We start from the raw sequence: 26160 nt of genomic DNA, 5'->3' as shown, positions 1-26160 counted from the left end.
GCCTGCCCAGTGGAACAGGCAGTATCTTCTCACTCCCTGCTTGCAGCTCTTTCTTCCTTTCATCTATCCTATGTCACAATCTAACTCAGTCAGTCACTCAGTCATTCATTGAACAGATATCTGCTGATCTCTTTCTACACGCTAGACACCGGAACACATACTTGAACTGTCCTCACCTTCAGCTGGCTTGCAGCTTCACTCTTGCTTTGGGGCAGGGCTGCTCAGCCTTTCCACATCTTGGCATGCATAGACGTGGATAATGTTTACACAGCAGCCTGAGGTAAGCTGGAAGAGATTGGAGGTGTCTATTGAGGCTTGGTGAAAAGAACTCATTACATTTCTTTGTATAATTATTGTAAGAATAATACACAGTAAAACATTACAGCCATTAAATATCAAACATGCATAAAATCTACAATTACAGTTTTTATGTTTTTTTTCCCAGAAACACATAAGATACCTTTGTGAACTGTAACAGCTAACCCTTAAGTGATGCTGATGCCAAAGCATGACATCTCCTTTCATCCCTAGAGCAACCTATTAGCCTTATTTCCCAGATGAGGAAACGGGCACTCGAAGGAAGGAAATGATTTGCTGAAGGTTACACAGCTGCTAAGCGGCAGAGAGGAGGGGTGAACCCAGGTGTGTGGCCTCCCTATTTGCGCCCTGTACCACTGCACCATCCTGCCATCTTTTGGAATAGCCACCTACGATTCTAGATAAGGACCCTTAAATGATGATCTTTGTACATTCTTCTTTTAAAAAATATTTTATTCTATTTTTTTTTTTCTTTTTTGAGACATATTCTTACTTTGTTGCCCAGCCTGCCCTACTTCCTGGGCTCAAGCAATCCTCCTGCCTCAACCTCTTGAGTAGCTGGGATTACAGGCATGCGCCACCAACACCCAGCTATTTTTTTGTAGAGACGGGGTCTCACTGTGTTGCCCAGTCTGGCCTCAAACTCCCGGGCTCAAGCAGTCTTCCCGCCTCAGTCTCCCAAAGTGTTGGGATTATAGGCGTGAGCCACCACATCCAGCTTGGTCTCCATACATTCTTAAGAAAGGAAGGTGGGTGGCCAAGCTCCTCGGCTGGGCTTCAGCTGCATCTCTCTGACACACTCCTCCCGCGTCCTGGCTCCGACCTCTTGCCATTCCCCAGACTGTGCGCTTGTCTTCACTCTGTGACTCTGCATGTACTTTGTGCCCAGAGGTCATGTATTTCTGATGGATTTAGAAGTGGATTCCCATTTCCTTCAGTGTTTAAAACATAGCTCTATGTATATGTACAGTAGCATCTTCTGAGAGTTAATGTACAGATAGGAACTACTTACTTGCTAAAGAAGGGTTGATGGACAGATAACAAGGGCAAGCCTCAAAGGACGTGGGTTATTGAAGGGTTTATTTATAAACAAGCTGGCTCATGAGTACGGTTCACTTTTAGGACTTGAAACTCCCTTCTGAACATGAGTCTTCACTTGTGGTCTCCTTGCTGATTTTTCTGAGTTCCTAGATTTGATGCACAGTAAACATACACATCTTGAGTAGTGGGTGCTCCATAAACAGGGAGAGAATTTGAGAACATCCACATTGACCTAGTCTGTCCTGGAGGTGTCCCTTCCTTGGCAGTCAGCAGGTACTGGGTTAATGAGCACAGGCTGATGATTCACCCTGCAGGAGACAGCGTTGGTCACGTTTCAGACGAAGCAATTGAACGGTTAGTGCCGATGGAAAGGCTTGTGGTTAGAGTCGGCCCCAATTGGCACATTTTTTTAATGGGCGCCAAAAGCTCCAGGGTGATCCCACAAAGATGTGGTCTTATATCGTGTCTTCCTCCAAGCTGTTGAGTCTTCGCAGACGTGATCTCATCGCATAGCACAGCTGTGAAGTAGGCAGTGGTGGGAGTCTTATCTCCCGTCCCAGGTGAGGCCAGGAAGGACTTCCCTTCTGAACCGCCGCTGCCTTCTCTCTGCAACTCTTCCAAGTTGTAAACACTTGCCCTTTCTGGTAATCCAGGTGCCACTTTAACAAACAGGTCTGTTGTTATTACCATTTTCCAATCTGTCACTTCATGTCCCTCCACTGCAATGTGGCCTGCCCATGTGGCAGCACCTCCCCAAAACTTCTACCTCGTGCTCCTCTGCAGCCCCTTCCCTGTCCCTGCCATCTTGCCATACCCACGCTTGCATCGCTAAGAACACAGGCACAGTTTACAGCCCGTGTTTTTTGTGCTGCCATTCTGCTGGCGTATGGCCAGGACTGGAAAGCTTGATTCAGTATTAGACCATCATATGTGGACAATAAGTGCTTAATTTGTTCTAGGCACTGTGTTAAGTGGGCAGATGCAACCATGAGTAACATGGTTTCAGGCCCTGCCAGGTTCTTCTTGTCCTAAGGGAACCACAAACACACAGCTGAGTGTGATTCAGATCATGGGCACCACAGTGCCCTGTCCAGAGGTGGGGAACACTCAGTGCTGCGTCTCTCTCTGCAGAGTGGCTCTGTGACCATGGCCAGGCTTCCTGCTGCAGAGCAGCCCTGCATGGCCTCCCCCGCTGTCCGGGGTCTTTCTGCATCTCCACCCCTTTCTCTTTTTTTTGAGATGGAGTCACACTTTGTCACCAGGCTGGAGTGCAGTGGCGTGATCTCGGCTCACTGCAGCCTCCACCTCCCAGGTTTCAAGCAGTTCACCTGCCTCAGCCTCCCAAGTAGCTGAACTACAGGCACGCACCACCACACCCAGCTAATTTTTGTATTTTTAGTCGAGATGGGATTTCACCATGTTGGCCAGGATGGTCTCGATCTCTTGACCTCTTGATCCACCTGCCTCGGCCTCCCAAAGTGCTGGGATTACAGGTGTGAGCCACCACGCCCAGCCATCTCCACCCCTTTCTTCTCTGCTGTCTGGGTAACTGTGGACTCCTTTCTGGAGCTCCCCGTTCTACATTTTCAGTTTCCTCCTGCCTGGTTGTCCTCCTCGTTGACCTTCAGAGTGGTCAGCCTTCCCTTCTCCTGCCGAAGCCCTTTTTGTGGCCTTTGCCTGTTTCACCCTTGTCCCAGAGCCAGCCTCAATGGTGTTCTTTTCTCTCTGCTCACCCTCCCTGTTTGCCTACAGCTCTATGGAGCTGTCCTGAAAGGTGAAGGGGGCGCCTTCATCAGAGCCTCACCGCCCCGCCCCACTGGGCTGCATCTCTTCTGCACCCTCCTGCCTATTCTGTCTCCCCCATCTGAGTGCCTCCAGCTCTGCACCCACAGCCGCCCCCAGCCTGACCTGCTGATGCCGTATGTCCCAGTTCGAAAGCTTCCTCGAATGTCTGCAGACAGGAGCAAAACCCCGGAGAGCCTGGCCCCCATCTGTGGGTCCATCCCCCCATCTCCACCTACCCTTGCATGCTGCTGCCATGGGCCCATCTTTCCCCAGGCTTCTGCTCTGGCTGTCCCATCTGCCAGGAATGCCTTTTCTCTCCCAGGGCTCTCCACCTGCCCACAGTCTGGAACAGCTAGCCATGCCACCACCTCATCTTTCGGGTGGAAGGGGGCTTTCTCCTGTGGCCCTCATCCATTTTACCTGCCCTGTGCCCTCTCCTGTGGTGGCCACCAGTCTCTGTGTTCTTCCCACAAGCAGTTTGAGGGACCTGTCCTGGGCCGGTGTGGCTCCATGGGCTCCTGTTTTGTTTCTTTTCTTCTACGAGTCAGATCTCTAAGGGCCAGTCCTGTGCTGCTATAGCCAGCACGAGGTGTTGTAAACAGTAGGTGTGTAATATATGACTCTTCAACAGCTGCACCCTCTCCCTGGGGACAGGTTTCCCAGTCCCAAAGTTAGCCTGGAGGTGAGCTGAGGTTAAAGCCAGGCTCCCTGACTCCCACAGTTCTTCCCCTTAAACGCTTCTAGTTTTAGGTTCATCCTGAACTCACCAGTCCAACCACAAAAGTTTTCTGAGGAGAAGCAGAATTTAAGTTTCTTTCAGGCCCATCATTAAAATTCCCATATGTCCTTGACATAAGGCTAAATAGTCTATGGTGTGGCTTGTGCTATCAGGCACCTGCAGAGCACACAGCCACCTGTACTCATTCTGAGGGTCTCCTGCAGTGTATCGCAGGTTCTTAGCAGTACAGAGGCGAAGTGTCCCAGCACAGAAGCACAGAGCGGGGATGGGAGACCTTGGTGGCTTTGTTTTAGGATGACGTGCACTTACCTCTCCCTTACTTCCCTCCCAGGAGATGGCTGGCCGAGCTCTCAAGCAGACTGGCAGCAGGAGCATCGAGGCCGCCCTGGAGTACATCAGCAAGATGGGCTACCTGGACCCAAGGAATGAGCAGATCGTGCGGGTCATTAAGCAAACCTCCCCAGGTGAGCCCAGGCCTGTAGCATGGTGGGCAAAGATGGTTTGTGGCTTAAGGACACAAAACCATGTGCAGAGGGGTCCAAGCTGGCCTGGCCTGGCCAGAGCCAGTCTCCTGGCACATTGCCTCGTTCAGTTAACAGGCAAGCTGAGCCTGCCCTGCCCTGACAGAGTCAGGCCCTGGCGGGAGCAGCCCCAAGTGGTAGACCATGGGACACGCCTGGCGCTTGCCCTATCCAGCCTTGTCTGAAATTACCTTAGTAATTCCTACCTAGGGGAAGGTGTGTGCTTGTTTTATGAAAGATCAAAAAAGTCAGCAAAGTGGGCATAAAAATGGTCTTTTCACTTTCTCTTGGGGCCTGTGGAGGGATCTTTGACAAGGGTGGCTTCTTTCCTCAATTCTAAAACACCCCTCTCTCACATCGTAGCCTCTGAGAGTGGGGGTTCAATGGCAGGCAGTGTGGGCAGAGCGCTGGGCCCCCTTCAGCATCCCCTGTGAAGGGCCTGAGGCACCCCTGCTGTTTACTGGCTGTGGATGAATGTTACTTTCCCAAGATATGGAGCACATGGGCCCTGTGATTGGTACCTGAGGTCCCTGGGTTGTGATAAAGGATTCATGGCCAGGCGCAGTGGCTCAAGCCTGTAATCCCAACACTGTCTGGCTTTTGTTTTGTTTTGTTTTGTTTTGTGTAATCCCAACTCTTTGGGAGGCTGAGGCCAGAGGATGGAGGCAGGAGTTGGAGACCAGCCTGGGCAACAGAGGGAGACCTCGTCTGTATTTAAAAAAAAAAAAAAAAAATCCTAGTAATTAGCAAGAGTTTTCCCTATTTTGTGGAAGACCTTGGATAAAACCTACTTCATGTGGTGGGTGAGAAAAATCTCAACCTTTGTAAGTTATATCTCCCTTGTTAAAAGGACACACATTTTTGTTTTCTTCTTAAGAGAAGGAACTTCCTTAAATAGCCCCCAGCTGGCCATCCATGTCAGAATTCTTCCAGTTTTGAGGCCTTAGAGCACAGCTCAAAGGGAAGGCCAGGCCCATGTTCCGTGCTGATTTCTCTCTGCACTTGCCTTTGGTGTGTCTCTTCACTGACGTCTTCTGGGCCCAGGGAAAACAAAGCCTTGGTGTGCCTGTGACCTTTGCTCAGTGCCAGGCTGTCAGGACCTTCACTCTGCCAGGTATCGGGGTGGTCTTCCTGTGGGCAAGGCACAGCCTTTCCACCCTTCGGCACCCTCTGCTAAGTCGAGCCAAGTGGAGCAGTTGGCCTAAAGAAATGAAAGGAGCCTTTGTCCTTCCTTCCGGTGTCTGTTTCAGATGAGATGTTCAAAATGGAGGTCAGGGTTAAGGTAGCAGCAGATGAAATCAATCTGGATATTTGTAGAGGGGTTTTGTGTGGTTTTTATTATTGTGTATATACTGCTTTGTTTTAATATAGACAAAAAAACTAGAAAATCTTTTAATTTGGAAAAGAGGTGAAAGAGAAGTGGAGCAGTTGCTGCACAGTGGATACAGTTCTGCCCTTTCTGTGAGGGAGCAGCGATTTGGGAACCCTGCGGTGGTAAACTCAGCCCCCCGCAATTTGGGCATGATAGGGTTTTGAAAACAAAACTGGCTATGCAGACGGCTCCCTAGCCTGACAGGAGAGTGACCCCAGTGGGGTCCCCAGGGGGCAAGGATGCACCTCAGGATGTGGACGCGGTCTTCTCTTCTGCCCTTGGCCCTCCCATGTGCCCTCCAGCTTGTCTCCACTCTGCTAACACATTAGGACAACTGGTCCTGCTGGCAGGGACCCTGTGCTGGGCAGAATGCAGCACGTCAGAGCCCAGGGTTCAAGACCCTCAGCCCCGAGGCCAGTGCTAGAGTGGGGACCAGCCTGAAAGTGCCAGAACCTACTGATCACACCCACTCTGATGCTGTCTTCCTGTTTTTTCCACTGCAGGAAAGGGGCTCATGCCAACCCCAGTGACGCGGAGGCCCAGCTTCGAAGGAACCGGCGATTCGTTCGCGTCCTACCACCAGCTGAGCGGTGCCCCCTACGAGGGCCCAAGCTTCGGCGCCGACGGCCCCACGGCGCTGGAGGAGGTGCCGCGGCCGTACGTGGACTACCTCTTCCCCGGAGTCGGCCCCCACGGGCCCGGCCACCAGCACCAGCACCAGCACCAGCACCCACCCAAGGGCTACGGTGCCAGCGTAGAAGCAGCAGGGACACACTTCCCGCTGCAGGGCGCGCACTACGGCCGGCCGCACCTGCTGGTGCCTGGGGAACCCCGGGGCTACGGAGTGCAGCGCAGCCCCTCCTTCCAGAGCAAGACGCCGCCGGAGACCGGGGGCTACGCCAGCCTGCCCGCGAAGGGCCAGGGAGGACCGCCAGGCGCCAGCCTCGCTTTCCCACCCCCTGCCGCCGGGCTCTACGTGCCGCACCCACACCACAAGCAGGCCGGCCCCGCGGCCCACCAGCTGCATGTGCTGGGCTCCCGCAGCCAGGTGTTCGCCAGCGACAGCCCCCCGCAGAGCCTGCTCACTCCCTCGCGGAACAGCCTCAACGTGGACCTGTATGAATTGAGCAGCACCTCCGTCCAGCAGTGGCCGGCTGCCACCCTGGCCCGCCGGGATTCCCTGCAGAAGCCGGGCCTGGAGGCGCCGCCGCGCGTGCACGTGGCCTTCCGGCCTGACTGCCCAGTGCCCAGCAGGACCAACTCCTTCAACAGCCACCAGCCGCGGCCGGGTGCGCCCGGCAAGGCCGAGCCCTCCCTGCCCGCCCCCAACACCGTGACGGCTGTCACGGCCGCGCACATCCTGCACCCGGTGAAGAGCGTGCGTGTGCTGAGGCCGGAGCCGCAGACGGCTGTGGGGCCCTCGCACCCCGCCTGGGTGCCCGCGCCTGCCCCGGCCCCCGCCCCCGCCCCCGCCCCCGCCCCCGCCCCCACCTCGGCCGCGGAGGGCCTGGACACCAAGGAGGAGCATGCCCTGGCGCTGGGCGGCGCAGGCGCCTACCCGCTGGACGTGGAGTACGGAGGCCCAGACCGGAGGTGCCCGCCTCCGCCCTACCCGAAGCACCTGCTACTGCGCAGCAAGTCCGAGCAGTACGACCTGGACAGCCTGTGCACAGGCATGGAGCAGAGCCTCCGTGCGGGCCCCAGCGAGCCCGAGGGCGGCGACAAGAGCCGCAAAAGCGCCAAGGGGGACAAAGGCGGAAAGGATAAAAAGCAGATTCAGACCTCTCCCGTTCCCGTCCGCAAAAACAGCAGAGACGAAGAGAAGAGAGAGTCACGCATCAAGAGCTACTCGCCATACGCCTTTAAGTTCTTCATGGAGCAGCACGTGGAGAATGTCATCAAAACCTACCAGCAGAAGGTTAACCGGAGGCTGCAGCTGGAGCAAGAAATGGCCAAAGTAATTTCCCACTTCGTTTTTCTATTTGTTCCCGGCTCTTCCCTCTACTGGCAATAGGAAGCACGTACAATCCCTTTTCTGTTTCGACTGTATACCCCTTATAATCAACACGGCTAACGGGCGACAGTCTGGTTCTGGGGCCGACAACTTGGAGAAGTTGCAGATGGTGTGACCTGCCTTTCTCCTTTCCCCTTGACTCTTCTGAAGAACCAGAGAGAGCCGTGCATAATGTAGCCAGCGCAATGTAGGGAATCTACAGCTTACGTTGTAGGTAAATTAACAGGTTAAGTTTTAGGGTGTGTCCTCGCTTAACAGGATTCATCACGGATTAATAATAGAGCATTCGAATGAGTAGAAACAAAGTTTAAGGTTTTGTAAATTGATATTGTGGGATTTTGGAAGAAAAATGTATCTAGTAGTGATTCCATTTATTCTTTTAAGTGTTTAATTAGTAACTAATGATTTAAATATACTTAGTTGACACTGAAGTGCTGAAGAAGGTAATTATTCATGAAATTATTTAAATTAAAATGTAACATTTAAATTACACAAAGCCAATAATTCCAAAGCCTAAAAACCAGATTTGTGTTCTTTTCAGTGTCCCGTATTCACTGATTTTTTTAAAGATATACTTTTCATTTGTTTTTTTTTTTTTTTATTTTTTAGGTTTTTTTTTTGAGGCGGAGTCTTGCTCTGTCACCCAGACTGGAGTGCAATGGCGCAATCTTGGCTCGCTGCAACCTCCGCCTTCTGGGTTCAAGCGATTCTCCTTCCTCAGCCTCCCGAGTAGTTGGGATTACAGGTGCCTACCACCACGCCTGGCCATTTTTTTGTATTTTTAGTAGAGACAGGGTTTCGCCATGTTGGTCAGACTGGTCTCAAACTCTTGACCTCAGGTGATCTGCCCACCTCGGCCTCCCAAAGTGCTGGAATTACACACGTGAGCCACCACACCCAGCCATTTATTTTTTATTTATACATAGTATTTGTATATTTGTGGGGAACATGTGATATTTTGTTACATGCATAGGATATGTAATGATCAAGTCAAGGTATTTAGAGTATCCATTGCCTGGTGTATTTATCATTTCTGTGTTGGAAACATTTTAAGTCCTCTCTTCTAGCTATTTTGAAATACTGAATACATTTTTACTAACCATAGTCATGCTAGTTAGAGTTTGTTCCTTCTATCCAGCTGTATGTTTGCACCAATTAACCTCTCATCTCCCCTCAACACACAGACACCTTTTCCCACCTCATTCTACTCTCTACCTCTATGAGATCAATTATTTTAGCTCCCACATATCAGTAACAACATGTGGTGTTCTTACTGAACTTTCTGTTCCTGGCTTATTTCACTTAACATAATGACTTCCAGTTCCATTCATGTTGCTCCAAGTGACAGGATTTCATTCTTTTTTATGGCTGAATAATATCCCATGGTGTACACAGACCACATTTTCTTTATCCATTCATCAGTTGATGGACACTTAAGTTGATTCCATATTTTTACTGTTGTGAATAGTGCTGCAATAAACATGGGGTGCAGGTATCACTTTGATATACTGATTTCCTTTCCTTTAGATAAATACCCAATAGTGGGATCGGTAGATTGTATGGTAGTTCTATTTTTAGTTTCTTTTTTTTCCTTTTTGATAATAGTCGTTCTAACTGGGGAGAGATTATATCTCATTGTGGTTTTCATTTGCATTTCCCTGATGGTTAATGAGCATCTTTCCGTGCACCTCTTAGCCATTTGTGTATCTTCTTTTGACAAGTGTCTATTCAGGTCATTAGCTCACTTTTTCTTCTTTTTGAGACAGAGTTTCGCTCTTGTTGCCCAGGCTGGAGTGCAATGGCACGATCTCAGCTCACCACAACCTCCGCCTCCTGGGTTCAAGTGATTCTCCTGCCTCAGCCTACCGAGCAGCTGGGATTACAGGCATGCGCCACCACGCCCAGCTAGTTTTATGTTTTTAGTAGAGACAGGGTTTCACCATGTTGGTCAGGCTGGTCTTGAACTCCCGACCTCAGATGATCCACCTGTCTCAGCCTCCCAAAGTGCTGGGATTACAGGTGTGAGCCACCACGCCTGGCCTTATTTATTTATTTTTTTTAAATTAAGACGGAGTCTTGCTCTATCGCCCAGGCTGGAGTGCAGTGGTGAAATCTCGGCTCACTGCAACCTCTGCCTTCTGGATCCAAGCTATTCTCCTGCCTCAGCCTCCTGAGAGCTGGGACTACAGGTGTGCAACACCATGCTCAGCTAACTTTTGTATGTTTAGTAGAGATGGGGTTTCACCATGTTAGTCAGGCTGGTCTCAAACTCCTGACCTCAAGTAATCCGCCTCCCTCAGCCTCCCAAAGGGCTGGGATTACAGGCATGAGCCACCGTGCCTAGCCTTTTGGCTCACTTTTTAATGGGATTATTTGATTTTTTTTTTTGCTGTTGAGTTGTTTGAGTTCCTTGTATATTCTGGAACTTTTGTCAGATGAATAGTTTGCCTTTTGTCAGATGAATAGTTTGTGAATATTTTCTCCTGTTCAACACAGGCATCCTCTTTACTCTTTGTTTCCTTTGCTCTGCAGAAGCTTTTTAGCTTAATATAGTCCCATTTGTCTAATTTGGGGGGTTTTTTGCCTGTGTTTTTGAGATTTTAGCCATAAAAATCTTTGCTCAAACCAATGTTCTGGAGTATATTTTCATAGCCTCTGGTCTTATTTCTAGGTCTTTAATCTGTTTTAAGTTGACATTCCTATATGGTGAGAGATAGGGGTCTAGTTTCATTCTTCTGCATATGGATATCTGGTTTTCCCAGCATGTCTCTTTTTCAATGTACGTTCTTGGCACCGTTGTCAAAAATCAGGTGGCTGTAAATACGTGGACTTATTTCTGGGTTCTCTGTTCTGTTCCATTGGTCTATGTGTGTCTGTTTTTATACTAATACCATGCAGTTTCGGTTACTCTAGGCTTGTAATATATTTTGAAGTCAGATAACAACTTTGTTCATTTTGCCTAGGATTGCTTTGAGTATTTGGGCTCCCTGTGAATTTTAGTATTGTTTTTTCTAGTAATGTGAAAAATATCATTGGTATTTTGATAGGGATTGCATTTAATTGGTAGATTGCTTTGGGTAGTATGGTCATTCTTAACAATATTAAATCTTTCTGTCGGTGAACATGGGATCTCTTGTTTGTGTCCTCTTCAGTTTCTTTCTTCAGTGGTTTGTAGTTTTCTTTGTAGAGCTCTTTCACTTTTTATTTAAATTTACTCCTAGATTTTTTTTATAGCTTTTGTAAACGGCATTCATTATTGGTGTACAGAAATCCAGATATCCATATGCAGAAGAATGAAACTAGGCCCTGTCTCTCACCATATACAAGTCTATCTAATGCATGCTACTGATTTTTGTATGCTGATCATTGACTTTTCTTCCTGCTTTCCCATTTTCCCTGAGTTACTGAAAGACTAGATGGCTCTTGGAGTTCTAGGAATGCTGTGGTCCCCTTTTCCACAGATTTTTGTTAATAGAAGTTTCCCTTAGTTCTTAGAGCCAAAAGTCTCCTAGAGAAAGAGCTCTCTTTTTTATCTTAACTTTTCATTCCATATTCATGTCTATATATGGATATAAAAAAACAAAACTGGCCAGGCACAGTGGCTCACGCCTGTAATCCCTGCACTTTGGGAGGCCAAGGCGGGCAGATCACCTGAGGTCAGGAGTTCGAGACCAGCCTGGCCAACATGATGAAACACCGTCTCTACTAAAAATACAAAAATTAGCCAGGCGTGGTGGCGGGCACGTGTAGTCCCAGCTACTCGGGAGGCTGAGACAGGAGAATCGCTGGAACCCGGGAGGCGGAGGCTGCAATGAGCTGAGATTGTGCCACTGCACTCCAGCCTAGGCGACAGAGCGAGACTCTGTCTCAAAAACAAAACAAAACAAAACCAATTGTTACCTTGCTTTGTAGTATGTGAGACCCATTCTTCTCTGTTCTCCTTTCTGTAAGATGAGCTAGGTTCCTCTCAGTTCCAGGGCATCCCCATCCCAGTCATTTGTTATCATGGGACTTCTCTCATGTGATTCTTCCTCCTTCCTTTCCTTCTACGCAGGCTGGACTCTGTGAAGCTGAGCAGGAGCAGATGCGGAAGATCCTCTACCAGAAAGAGTCTAATTACAACAGGTTAAAGAGGGCCAAGATGGACAAGTCTATGTTTGTGAAAATCAAAACCCTGGGGATCGGTGCCTTTGGAGAAGTGTGCCTTGCTTGTAAGGTGGACACTCATGCCCTGTACGCCATGAAGACCCTAAGGAAAAAGGATGTCCTGAACCGGAATCAGGTGGCCCACGTCAAGGCCGAGAGGGACATCCTGGCGGAGGCAGACAATGAGTGGGTGGTCAAACTCTACTACTCCTTCCAAGACAAAGACAGCCTGTACTTTGTGATGGACTACATCCCTGGCGGGGACATGATGAGCCTGCTGATCCGGATGGAGGTCTTCCCCGAGCACCTGGCCCGGTTCTACATCGCAGAGCTGACTTTGGCCATTGAGAGTGTACACAAAATGGGCTTCATCCACCGAGACATCAAGCCTGATAACATTTTGATAGATCTGGATGGTCACATTAAACTCACAGATTTCGGCCTCTGCACTGGGTTCAGGTGGACTCACAATTCCAAATATTACCAGAAAGGTATTGTCTGAAGTGTGTCACATTTCTATGTGTAGATGTCACTAACCTCATTGTAAGCAACTAAATTTCCCGTCCTAGTGGCTCCTAATCATTTTGAAATTTTTATCTGTCACTCCATTATTTTATAAATTGGTGTGACATTCTTCCCTTCCAAAAGGAATAGTATGATATATGCATTTTTTTTTAAGGTAGTGGATTTCAGGTTTACTTTTTTTTTTTTTTTTTTTTTTTTTTGAGACAGTTTCGCTCTTGTTGCCCAGGCTGGAGTGCAATGTGGCGTGATCTCAGCTCACCGCAACCTCTGCCTCCTGGGTTCAAGTGATTCTCCTGCCTCCAGCCTCCCGAGTAGCTGGGATTACAGTCACGCGCCACCACCTCTGGCTAATTTTGTATTTTTAGTAGAGACGGGGTTTCTCCATGTTGGTCAGGCTGGTCTCAAACTCCCAACCTCAGGTGATCCGCCTGCCTCCGCCTCCCAAAGTGCTGGGATTACAGGTGTGAGCCACCATGCCTGGCCTACTATATTTTTAAGACAGTAGGCTACAAGGTGTCACAGAGCCTTTGTGGGGAACCATCACCTCCCTCATTAAAGCAAGCCTTAAAAAATAAAAGATTAGGCTGGGCATGGTGGCTCACGCCTGTAATCCTAGCACTTTGGAAGCCCAAGGCGGGCGGATCACCTGAGGTCAGGAGTTCGAGACCAGCCTGACCAACATGGAGAAGCCCCGTCTCTACTAAAAATAACAAGATTAGCCGGGCGTGGTGATGCATGCCAGTAGTCCCAGCTACTGGGAGGCTGAAGCATGAGAATCGCTTGAACCCGGGAGGTGGAGGTTGCGGTGAGCCGAGATCGCGCCATTGCACCCCAGCCTGGGCAACAAGAGTGAAACTCCGTCTCAAATAAAATAAAATAAAATAAATAAATAAAAGAGTCACAGCCTCCCAAGAAGTCCTCTCTTATAGCCAACCTGAATCTATGTAGTGTATTATTGAACTCCATTTCCTATAGTTCTACCATTTGGAAAAGCCAAAAACAGCTGGTTATTATCTTCTTTATGGCTCAGATTCTTGAAATAGTTATTTTAATATCATCACTTAGTCTTTTTTCTCTAACTCAAAACTAACTCTAAATCATTTAATTCATTCTCATTTTCTGGCATTGAAGTAACCTTTGTTCGTGTTGTTTAAATCCTCCTAAGTTTTCCATGCTCATCTTAAAACGTGTCAGGCAGTTGTTACCTTTTGATTATGGCCTAAGTGCTAGGGGTGCTGTCCCCACAGTTCTTCCAGCCTCTCCTGCCTGCACTGCCTTCCTGCCAGCTCAGCACGGTGCGTGGTGTCCTATGATTCTTCACCGTCATTTCTACCTTGGTGCTAGTGCCAACCTCACCACGTGTTTCCGAACTAGGAACAGCAGGCTGCCCCTACGGAGCAGCTCAGCGGGGATTCTCTGTCCTGATATGTCAGGAGCTGATTGGAATGACTTTGCTGTTTTAAGCTGTGGATATGTTGAGTTATTGAAGAGTGAAATATGTTGAGTGAATATATGTTGAGTTATTGAAGAGTGAAAATTCACTTTGTATTTTGTTCTCTTCTTTCACCACCCCTGATTCCTGGGCGAAGGGAGCCATGTCAGACAGGACAGCATGGAGCCCAGCGACCTCTGGGACGATGTGTCTAACTGTCGGTGTGGGGACAGGCTGAAGACCCTAGAGCAGAGGGCGCGGAAGCAGCACCAGAGGTGCCTGGCACATTCACTGGTGGGGACTCCAAACTACATCGCACCCGAGGTGCTCCTCCGCAAAGGTACATGCGCCACGGCCAGCCACCCCGCGGGAGGTCTCCTTCCCTTCAGACCTGTGAGCTGAGTCTCCCTGGCTCTAGCTTTCCAAGGATCTAATGCTTCCAGTCACATTTTTGTCCTCATGGAAGCCTGAAAGCTACTAATTTCCGCAACATACAAGCCTCCCTCCTGTCCCGGAAGTGCTCTTGCTTCAGGTGGTTGGAAGACATGCACCATTAGACCAGTGTCTGCTGGCCCTCGGGCTCTACCTAGACCCAAGGGAATGACTCCAGCCCTGATTCTCACAGTCAAATGATGGAAACCACTCTGAGGGCCACAGGACCTCTGCTCAGTCTGCCCAGACCACACATTTCTGGGCTCTAGCTTTCACTTCTGTCTCAGGCTCCTGGCTGAGTTGTGCCGTGTGCAGCTGGGTGCTTATGTGACAGCATTGGAAGATCCTTTTTCTCTCATTCTCCCTGCTAGACCATAAGCAAAAGTGGCAGGTGCCAGTTGTGTAAAATGACTAGTGCTCATAACATTTGCCTCCTGGATGGATGCTTCATTCTATCAAATACAACATCTGGTTCAGTATAGGAGGAATCTTTCAGTGATCCTGCATGGTCCCCAGTGACGGTGGGGTGTTGATCTGATTCTGTGTAATTAATCCAGAGACAGGCAACCCCTGCCATCACATATTGTTTAAAGTCTTTGGAGCCAGCCAGACCCAGTTCAAGTCTGGGTTTTCTTTGCTAGCTGTGGTAATCGAGCACAAGTTACTTAACTACTCAGACCACAGACATAGCAATAACGACCTTGAGAGGTTGTGAATAACCTTGGTGCCCAGTGAAGGTCTACTTCCCTCTGCCACGTGCAGCATTCTCAAGAAACCATTGCTTGGGGTTTTTCTGCAGCCTCTGTTGCCAAACTTGGACAGGCAGAGGTGGGACGGAGAGATAACAGAGGGGCCTGAGGGGGCTACCCTGGCATATGCAGCTGCAGGCACCCCCAGACTGACCTCTTAACATCCCAGTTTATACTTAGCAAGGATTAGGTGACATGAAGACGAGCCTGGCTTGATGGGTCATGAGGCTTTGAAGGAAAAGTGGGAGAAAATGAAAGGTAAACGAGCCTAGCCTACAGCCTCCCAGAGGCCAGCCCTGACCCAGCACAGCTGGGAGCCCTGTGAGGAAGGCCCGGCTCCGTAGGGGCCTCACACAAGGAGAGTTTGGCTTACAGGGAATTGTCTGGTGGGTTTTGCCCACCTCCTCCTCATCTCCATATTCTTCAGCTTCATCCAAAACTGACTTAGAAGCCTTCCTCGACCCTCACCTGATTATTCACGGGTTATAGCACTTTATGTTTTTCAGTTTCTGTTATTTTAATTGGTGCCTCTGTTTGTGATCTTTAAGAATATAAAATTCTGGCTAGTAACTATTTGCTAACAATAAAAATAATCTTTTTAAATTAAAAAGTATTTTATTACAATGATTAAAAATACGAAAACCTAAGCGGCCATGGCCACCGCCCCGCACCACCCCACCGAGTAGTATCCAGGTACTTACATAGGTCCATCTTCTGTACAGTGCGATGCTTCAACGCACTTTCCCACTTAACAGGAAATGTGTATGTTCAGCATCTTAATGAAATTCACCTCGGAGGAGAATTCATGCCTGTGTAGGGATTGAGTGAACTTTATCTTGCAGGGTACACTCAACTCTGTGACTGGTGGAGTGTTGGAGTGATTCTCTTCGAGATGCTGGTGGGGCAGCCGCCCTTTTTGGCACCTACTCCCACAGAAACCCAGCTGAAGGTAATGTGAGAGGAACTAAGCATCTGCTTGCTGTAGACACCTGATTTTCTCATGTACCCATGAATCTTTGGTCAGCATTTGCCCTCTTATTCTGACTAGGGTAGGAATGGCAGTTGTATAGGATGGGATTTTTAAAAGTAATCTCATTATTTTTTAAATTATTATCTATTTTTAAATTTTCTATTTTGATAAGCAAAGCCGTGGAATTGGACCCATTTTAATATCTGAAATTCTATTAAACCCTTGGCCATCTGCCACCTTGTTATTTCCAGGCAAGAACAGTGAGGATCAGCAAAGGTGTGCTGCAGATCCACTGTCTCCCCCACCCACACCTGCGCTGCAGAGAACACACGGAACTCCAGGAACTACAGTTGACCCCTCAGCAATGAAGGGGTTTGGGGTGCCAACCCCCCTGCACAGTCAAAAATCTGCATATAACTTTCAGCTCCCCAAAAACTTTACTAATAGCCTGTTGACTGGAAGCCTTACCAGTAACATAGCGTCAATGAGCACATATTTTGTATGTTATATGTATTAGATCCTGTATTCTTACAATAAAGTAAGCTAGAGAACAGAAAATGTTGGCCAGGCGCAGTGGCTCATGCCTGTAATCTCACTACTTTGGGAGGATCATAGGCTGGGCGCAGTGGCTCATGCCTATAATCCCACCACTTTGGAAGGCCAAGGTGGGCAGATTACCTGAGGTCAAGAGTTAAAGACCAGCCTGGACAACATGGCGAAATCCATCTCTACTGAAAATACAAAAAATTAGTCCATCATGGTGGTGTGCACCTGTAATCCCAGCTACTCAGGAGGCTGAGGCAAGAGAATCACTTGAACCCAGGAAGCAGAGCTTGCGGTGAGCCGAGATCACACCACTGCAGTCCAGCCTGGGTGACAGAGTGAGACTCTGTCTAAAGAAAAAAAATCATAAAGAAGAGAAAGAAAATAGGTTTACTATTTTAATAATTGAAATTGGATCATCATGAAGGTCTCCATCTTTGTCATCTTCATGTAGAGTGGACTGAGGAAGGGGAGGCATTGGCCTTGCTGTCTCAGGGGTGGCAAAGGTGGAAGAAAATGCTAGCGTAAGTGACCCTCAAACTGTATTGTTCAAGGGTCAACTGTATCTAAAGAAATCAGTTTCTTTATTTGGATATTATATCGTTGCTCGCAAACTGTCAGCTATGTGGTCAGGCTAGTTGTGCATATTCCTAATATTCATTCAAAGTAGTTAAATAATTCTGTCAGTCATTTAATACTAAATTATTAGTTTTAAAATGACAGCCATTTGCTTTCTGAAATGAGTTACTAAGGATTGAATTGAGAATTGGAATTAAGAATCTGCAGTCTTCTGTGGACATAGCAATTGACACAGAATCCTTGGAGTTTTCACATGCCCTGGTGGCCATGACCACCAGGGAGCCTAAATTAATGATTTTAATTAGAAAAACTGTCTAGTAAGGCTGGGCGCGGTGCATCATGCCTGTAATCCCAGCACTTTGGGAGGTGGAGGCGGGCAGATTACGAGGTCAGGAGATCGAGACTAGCCTGGCCAACATAGTGAAACCCCATCTCTACTGGAAATACAAAAAATTAGCCTGGCATGGGGGCAGGCGCCTGTAGTCCCAGCTACTTGGGAGGCTGAGGCAGGAGAATCGCTTGAACCCAGGAGGCAGAGGTTGCAGTGAGCTGAGATCATGCCACTGCACTCCAACCTGGATGACAGAGCGAGACTCTGTTTCAAAAAAAGAAAAATAGAAAAATCCTAAAGTAAGGCTTAGTTTCACTCTAGGAACAGTAAAATTGGAATCTGGCATTATCTGCACCCTAATTGAATTGCTGAGCTACTCACTAAATTGCCCACATGATAATTCAGATTTTTTTATTCTGGTAAAATATATATAACATAAAATTTACCATTTAATTATTTTAATAGTAAATTAAAATTTACCATTTAAATTATTTTAATTACTATTTGATTAATAATTATCTTAATTATTTTTAATTATTTTAGTGTATAATTCAGTGACATTTAAGTACATTCACAATATTGTGCAACCATCACCACCCTCTATTTTCAAATGTGTTAATCATCCCAAACCCATTAAACAGAAACTCCCCACTCTCCTTTTCAGCCCCTGCTTACCTCTCTTCTGCTTCCTGTCTCTGTGAGTTTGGTTATGCTCAGGACTTTTTTTTTTTTTTTTTTTTTTTGAGACAGAGTTTTGCTCTGTATCCCAGGCTGCAGTGCAGTGGCACAATCTTGGCTCATTGCAACCTCTGCCTTCCGGGTTCTCATGCCTCAGCCTCCCAAGCAGCTGGGATTACAGGTGTCTGCCACAACACCAGCTAATTTTTGTATTTTTAATAGAGATGCAGCTTCATCATGTTGGTCAGGCTGGTTTAAACGCCTGACCTCAAGTTATCCACCCACCTCGGCCTCCCAAAATGTTGGGATTATAGGTGTGAGCCACTGTGCCTGGCCTCAGGACTTCTTGTAAGTGGAGTCATGCAGTATTTGTCTTTTTGTGTCTAGTTTATTTCACTTAGCGTAATGTCCTCAGGGTTCATCCATGTTGTAGCTTCCTTTTTAAGGTGGAATAATATTCCACTGTATGAGTCCCTGCTTCCGATTCTTTTGGATCTAAACCAGAAAGTGGGATTGCTGGATTATATGGTCGTTCCGTGTTTAACTTTTTGAGGAACTCCCAAACTGTTTGCCATAATGGCTGCACCATTTTACATTCCCACCAACAGTGGCTGAGTGTTCAGTTTCCCTACATCCTCAATAAGTATTTTCCTGTTTTTGTTTTTTTTAAGTAGTAGCCACCCTAGGGGATGTAAGGTGGTATGTGGTTTTGAGTTGTATTTCCCTAGTGATTAATTATATTGAGCTTATTTTCATGTCCTTATTGGTCATTTGTATATCTTTGGATATATCTCCTCAAGTCCATTACCCTTTTTAAATCAAGTTATTTGGTTTTGTTATTGTTGTTGAGTTGTAGGAGTTCTGTATTTTCTCTGGGTACTAACCCCTTTTCAAATAAATGTTTTGAAATCTGTTCTCCCATTTTGTTGCCTTTTTGCTATCAGTAATGTCCTTTGATGCACAAAAGTTTTAAATTTTTATGCAGTCCAATTTATTTTTTCTTTTATTCCCTGTGCTTTTGGTGGCATGTCTAAGAAATCATTGCCAAACTCAGTATCATGAAGATTTCACCGTATGTTTTCTTCTAGGAGCTCTACAGTTTTAGCTCTATGAAAACAACTACTTAGGTTCAAACCAAGCCTCCCACCCATACACCCACAAACTTCCATGCCTTATCTGCTGTCCCATTACCGCAGCTGGTAGCCAGTCATGTTGGCCTTGTTTCCTCCTGATTCTAAGTGTAAACAATAAAGAAGTCCCCTAGGTTTTGTCTTCACAGTAGACACATCTCTACAACAAATGCTTTTACTGAATGTCCAGATGGCTGGTTTGTGCAGTTGAGCATGTAAGGTCACATGGGGTCAGTCAGCTTTATTCTTCTCTATGAAGTTTTTCCTTTTTGTTTTTCAAAACCCCAGTTGGCCGTTTTTTGACCACAATAAGTATTTGAATGAGTGCCATGATGGTTTGACAGAAAGCCATTGCCATAGCTAAAGAAATAACTTTAGCTGATCACCTGAGGTCAGGAGTTTGAGACTAGCCTGGCCAACGTGGTGAAACCTTGTCTCTACTAAAAATACAAAAATCAGCCGGGTGTGGTGGTGGGCACCTGTAATCCCAGCTACTCGGGAGGCTGAGGCAGGAGAATCGCTTGAACCCAGGAGGTGGAGGTTGCAGTGAGCCAAGATCGCACCACTGCACTCCAGCCTGGGCAACAGAGCGAGACTCCATCTCAAAAAGATAAAAAGAAAGAAAGAAAGAAATAACTTGTAGACCATCATTCTCTTCATTTTTGTGAAAAGCACAAAATTCTTTGACTAAACAGTATTTCTGATAGAAGAAAATCAGTATCTTTTTGTCTATATTTGACTGGTCATCCTGGCCTCAGGCTGTGAGCCATTGACTGAAATGACACTGACTTTATAGCTGCTGAGATCAACAACTGCTGCTTGTGTCTATTCTAACTCCTCTCCTATTGTGAAACTAAACTTATTTGAAAGTCACGTCATCACATGCTGTCCCAGAACTGCCCAAGATGTGAGGAGGAGCTAACCTGTTGGTTCTGTTGTTTCCTCAGGTGATCAACTGGGAGAACACGCTCCACATTCCAGCCCAGGTGAAGCTGAGCCCTGAGGCCAGGGACCTCATCACGAAGCTGTGCTGCTCCGCAGACCACCGCCTGGGGCGGAATGGGGCCGATGACCTGAAGGCCCACCCCTTCTTCAGCGCCATTGACTTCTCCGGTGACATCCGGAAGCAGCCAGCCCCCTACGTTCCCACCATCAGCCACCCCATGGACACCTCGAATTTCGACCCCGTAGATGAAGAAAGCCCTTGGAACGATGCCAGCGAAGGTAGCGCCAAGGCCTGGGACACACTCACCTCGCCCAATAACAAGCATCCTGAGCACGCATTTTACGAATTCACCTTCCGAAGGTTCTTTGATGACAATGGCTACCCCTTTCGATGCCCAAAGCCTTCAGGAACAGAAGCTTCACAGGCTGAGAACTCAGATTTAGAAACCTCTGATCTGGTGGATCAGACTGAAGGCTGCCAGCCTGTGTACGTGTAGATGGGGGCCAGGCACCCCCACCACTCGCTGCCTCCCAGGTCAGGGTCCCGGAGCCGGTGCCCTCACAGGCCAATAGGGAAGCCGAGGGCTGTTTTGTTTTAAATTAGTCCGTCGATTGCTTCACTTGAAATTCTGCTCTTCACCAAGAAAACCCAAACAGGACACTTTTGAAAACAGGACTCAGCATCGCTTTCAATAGGCTTTTCAGGACCTTCACTGCATTAAAACAATATTTTTGAAAATTTAGTACAGTTTAGAAAGAGCACTTATTTTGTTTATATCCATTTTTTCTTACTAAATTATAGGGATTAACTTTGACAAATCATGCTGCTGTTATTTTCTACATTTGTATTTTATCCATAGCACTTATTCACGTTTAGGAAAAGACATAAAAACTGAAGAACATTTGATGAGAAATCTCTGTGCAATAATGTTAAAAAAAAAAAAAAAAAAGATAACACTCTGCTCAATGTCACGGAGACCATTTTATCCACACAATGGTTTTTGTTTTTTATTTTTTCCCACATTTCAAAATTGTGATACAATGATACAATGTTAAAAGCTGCTTTTTTTGGCTTTTTGCATATCTAGTATAATAGGAAGTGTGAGCAAGGTGATGATGTGGCTGTGATTTCCGATATCTGGTGTGTGGAGAGTACTGCATGAGCAGAGTTTTTCTATTATAAAGTTACCGTATCTTGCCATTCACAGCAGGTCCTGTGAATACGTTTTTACGGAGTGTCTTTAAATGAGGTGTTCTAGACAGTGTGCTGATAATGTATTGTGCGGGTGACCTCTTTGCTATGATTGTATCTCTTACTGTTTTGTTAAAGAAATGCAGACGTGTAACTGAGAAGTGATTTGTGTGTGTGTCTTGGGTGTGATTGGATTCTTCGGGGGGGGGGGGGACCTGAAACATTTGTCATATACTGAACTTATGTACATCAAAAGGGATTAATACAGCTATGCCAAAAATGTTGAATCACGGACACACGTCCGTTTCTCTAGTCCGTATGCTCTTTCATTCTTGGTAGAGCTGGTATGTGGAATGCCATACCTCTGACCCTACTACTTACCTTTTTACTGACAGACTGCCCACACTGAAAGCTTCAGTGAACGTTCTTAGTCCTGTTTTCTTCTGTTACCGTCAGGAAACTGAGTGATCTAATGGTTCTCTCACTTTTTTTTTTGTTCTTTTAGTGTACTTTGAAGTGTCAAATCTTAACTCGGTTTAAACAATACATATTTCTAACCTTTGTAAAAAAGCAAAGATTCTTCAAAATGACATTGGAATAAAAAGTAAGCCATACGTATTTTCTTAGAAGTATAGATGTATGTGCGTGTACACACACACACACAGACACACACAGATAAACACAATATTCCTTATTTCAAATTAGTATGATTCCTATTTAAAGTGATTTATATTTGAGTAAAAAGTTCAATCTTTTTTGCTTTTTAAAAAATCTGATGCTTCATAATTTTCATTATATTATTCCACATATTTTTCCTTGAAGTTCTTAGCATAATGTATCCATTACTTAGTATATATCTAGGCAACAACACTTAGAAGTTTATCATTGTTTAAACTAAAAAAATAAAGATTCCTGTGTACTGGTTTACATTTGTGTGAGTGGCATACTCTGAAGTCTGCTGTGCCTGTCCGTCGTGACTGTCAGTATTCTCGCTATTTTATAGTCGTGCCATGTTGTTACTCACAGCGCTCTGACATACTTTCATGTGGTAGGTTCTTTCTCAGGAACTCAGTTTAACTATTATTTATTGATATATCATTACCTTTGAAAAGCTTCTACTGGCACAATTTATTATTAAAATTTTGAATCCAAATCCCGTAGTTGGTGTCATGTCTTTGCCTCTCTGGAGTTTGTAAGTCCTTGCCTCTCAGCATGTTGTAACTCCCCCATGCTTCCCCTGTGACACATGAGCCAGGGTTGCACAGCACAGACAGGGCTGTCTCAGGAATGGCTTGGGGTGTGGAAAAGCAGGCTTTCCAGGTAGACACGTGAAGTCCAAATCAGGCTGTGGTTCTGTGACCAACTTATGTAAAATGGGAACAAAATATGCCTCAGTAGGATTACTGAGTGGCTTAAGTGGGATATCAAATAAATATGGTAGGTGATCAAATAAATCATGAATAAGAGCTAATTCCCCAGCATAATATGTTAAACTGAGAGGACAGTTTTAGCTCCTGACCTTTCATTTTAAATTGTTGATGAGGCCCGGTGCGGTGGCTCACACCTGTAATCCCAGCACTTTGGGAAGCTGAGGCTGGCAGATCACCTGAGGTCAGGAGTTCAAGACCAACCTGGCCAACATGGCAAAACCGTGTCTTTACTAAATAACTAAATATACAAAACTTAGCTGGGTAGGGTGGTGGGTACCTGTAATCCCAGCTACTCGGGAGGCCGAGGCAGGGAGAATTGCTTGAACTTGGGAGGCAGAGGTTGCAGTGAGCTGAGATTGCACCACTGCACCCCAGCCTGGGCCACAGAGCAAGACTCCGTCTAAAAAAATAGACTTAGGTGCAGTGGCTCATGCCTGTAATCCCAGTACTTTCAGAGGCCAAGGCGGGTGGATCATCAGGTCAGGAGTTCGAGACAGCCTGACCAACATGGTGAAACTGTCTCTACTAAAAATAACACCCACCGGTTGTGGGTGGTGTACGCCTGTAGTCCCAGCTACTTGGGAGGCTGAGGCAGGAGAATCACTTGAACCCAGGAGGCGGAAGTTACAGTGAGCTGAGATCGTGCCACTGAACTCCAGCCTGGGCAAGAAGAGACAAACTCTGTCTCAAAGAAGATAGATGATAAAGATTGATGGTATTAAAAATCTGGAAAATATAAGAGTTTGTATACTTTAAATAGGTACAGTCACATGGTTTAGAAATCAAAACATACTGGCTGGGCACGGTGGCACACACCTGTAATCCCAGCACTTTGGGAGGCCAAAGTGGGCAGATCACCTGAAGTCAGGAGTTCCAGATCAGCCTGGCCAAAATGGTGAAACCTCATGTCTACTAAAAATACAAAGATTAGCTGCACATGGTGGTGTGCCCCTGTAATCCCAGCTGCTCAGGAGGCTGAGGCAGGAAAATCGCTTGAACCCAGGAGGCAGAGGTTGCAGTGAGCAGAGATTGTGCCACTGCATTCCAGCCTGGGAGACAGCAAGACTCTGTCTAAAAAAAAAAAAAAAAAAAAAAAATCAAAACATATAAAAGTGACATACAAAAAAAGTCTCCTTCACTTCCAGTCATTCAATTCACCTCCCCACAGACAACAAATGATATTATTAACAATACACTGGGCATTCTTAGAAGAATGAAAGTTTATGTACAAGAAAAAATATATATGTGTACTTTTTCCCTCTTACAGAAATGAGGAAATATTATGCATATTTTTCTGCATTTGTTTTCTTCACTTGACAATATGTCTTGGCACTCTATATAGCAGCACATAAAGAAATTTATTTTTTTATTCTTACTGCATAGTATTCCATTGTGAGGGTATTATAATCAAACCGGTCCCATAAGGCTAAACATTTAGTTGTTTCTGACCTTTTCCTATTATAAACAATGTTAGAAAAAATAACCTCTTATAACCATCATTTGTGTATGTGAAAGTAATTATGTGGGACAGATTCCTAGAGGTGCAATTCTTAGGTCAAAAATAAGGTGTATTTGCAAGGTTTATTGCCACATTTCCCTGTGCAGATGTGAGCAGTTTCTCCCCGGCTCCCTCATGCACACTTTGCTGAAATGCCAAGAAGGCAAGGCCTGACTGCTCTTTATCTGAGCCATTTCTCAGGATTGGATTTGTAGTGAGCAGCTTTAAGGGGTAAGATGATGTCTCTCTCCAAGACAAAGAGCAAGTTTGCTTGCTGCTTGATATGAAAAAGATTCCCCAAGCTTAGTATACCTCAGCAGAACCCATCTGGGTCTTCCACATTACCCCAGTGGGACTTGGGAACAAGGGGAAACTGATGCAAACATGCTGCTTGCTGTGCTATGAAAAATAAAGTCCTATGTCTCTGATCCAGGAATCTTTGTCTTAGCCCAGCGTCCATTAAAGCAGGGGTCCCCAACTCCCGGGCTACTGACTGGTACCAGTCCATGGCCTGTTAGGAACGGGGCTGCACAGCAAGAGGTGAGTGGTGGGTGAGTGAGCATGACTGCCTGAGTTCCACCTCCTGTTAGATCAGCAGTGCATTAGGTTGTCATAGAAGCACAAACCCTATTGTGAACTGCACATATCAGGGATCTAGGTTGTGCACTGATGAGAATCTAATGCCTGATGATCTGAGGTGGAAGACTTTCATCCTGAAACCATCCCTTCCCCATCCATGGAAAAATTGTCTTCCACAAAACTGGTCCCTGGTGCCAAAAAGGTTGGGGACCACTCCACTAAAGAACAGGCTAACTTATTGCCTTGTAAAAGTAGGGAAGGCCAGGCACCATGGGTCATGCCTGTAATCCCAGCACTTTGTGGGGCTGAGGCAGGCGGATCGCCTGAACCCAGGTGTTCGAGACCAGTCGGGGCAATATGGGGAAACCCCGTCTCTAATAAAAATACAAAAATTAGGCCAGGCTTGGTGGCTCACACCTGTAATCCCAGCATTTTGGGAGGCCGAGGCAGGTGGATCGCCTAAGGTCAGGAGTTCAAGACCAGACTGGCCAATATGGTGAAACCCAGTCTCTACTAAAATACAAAAATTAGCTGGGTGTGGTGGCACACACCTGTAGTCTCAGCTACTCGGGAGGCTGAGGCAGGAGAATTGCTTGAACCCGGGAGGCAGAGGTTGCAGTGAGCCAAAATCGTGCCATTGCACTCCAGCCTGGGCTACAGAGGGAGACTTTGTCTCAAAAAAAAAAAAAAAAAAAAATTAGCATAATCAAAAAAAATCTTTGATATTAAGTCAATATTTGTAAGTAGTACTATGCTGGGTTTTTTTTTTTTCTTTCTCTGTCACCCAGGCTGCAATGCAGTAGCATGAACATGGCTCAGTGCAGCCTTGACCTCCTGGACTCAAGTGATCCTCCCACCTCAGCCTCTCAAGTAGCTGGGTAGCTGGGACTACAGGTGTGCACCGCCCTTTTTTTTTTTTTTTTTTTTTTTTTTTTTTTTTTTTTTTTTTAGTAGATACAGGGACTCCCTATGTTGCCCAGGCTGGTCTTGAACTCCTGGGCTCAAGTGATCCTTATGCTGATATTATTAATCCTGTTAAATCTTTTTCCATCAGTAAAAAAACTTTTCCTTTATAAGAGAATTTTCCATTTCCAACAGAAGCCTACATTGAGTGGACAAAATGAGCTTATTCACCTTAGAAAAGAAGAAAAATCTTATTGGACACTGGGATGAAATGCATATGGGTCATTGTGAGTTTTTTCCTAAGTTCG

At 46.4% G+C, this 26160-nt stretch overlaps 1 protein-coding gene across 2 annotated transcripts in view; it reads left to right on the top strand.

Annotated features, from left to right (window-relative positions):
* LATS2 (large tumor suppressor kinase 2) overlaps positions 1–22595 on the top strand; it is an 87745-nt gene extending 65150 nt beyond the window's left edge. The window contains exons 1-7 of one of the 2 annotated variants that reach the window (XM_063715111.1): positions 532–642; positions 4215–4347; positions 6280–7733; positions 11845–12427; positions 14051–14233; positions 15917–16023; positions 20253–22595. In XM_063715111.1, coding sequence (XP_063571181.1) covers positions 4218–4347; positions 6280–7733; positions 11845–12427; positions 14051–14233; positions 15917–16023; positions 20253–20747 — 2952 coding nt within the window. In that variant the 5' untranslated portion in view covers positions 532–642; positions 4215–4217 and the 3' untranslated portion in view covers positions 20748–22595. Of the gene's footprint in view, positions 1–531; positions 643–4214; positions 4348–6279; positions 7734–11844; positions 12428–14050; positions 14234–15916; positions 16024–20252 lie in introns of those variants that run through there. The other variant, XM_009248477.3, reaches the window with a different exon arrangement.
* The last annotated feature ends 3565 nt before the right edge of the window (positions 22596–26160 follow it).

The sequence above is a fragment of the Pongo abelii genome, chromosome 14, assembly GCF_028885655.2.
Source record: "Pongo abelii isolate AG06213 chromosome 14, NHGRI_mPonAbe1-v2.0_pri, whole genome shotgun sequence".
NCBI lineage: Eukaryota > Metazoa > Chordata > Mammalia > Primates > Hominidae > Pongo > Pongo abelii.
Note: the sequence above shows the minus strand (reverse complement) of the source record. Positions and strands in the feature narration are given on the sequence as shown.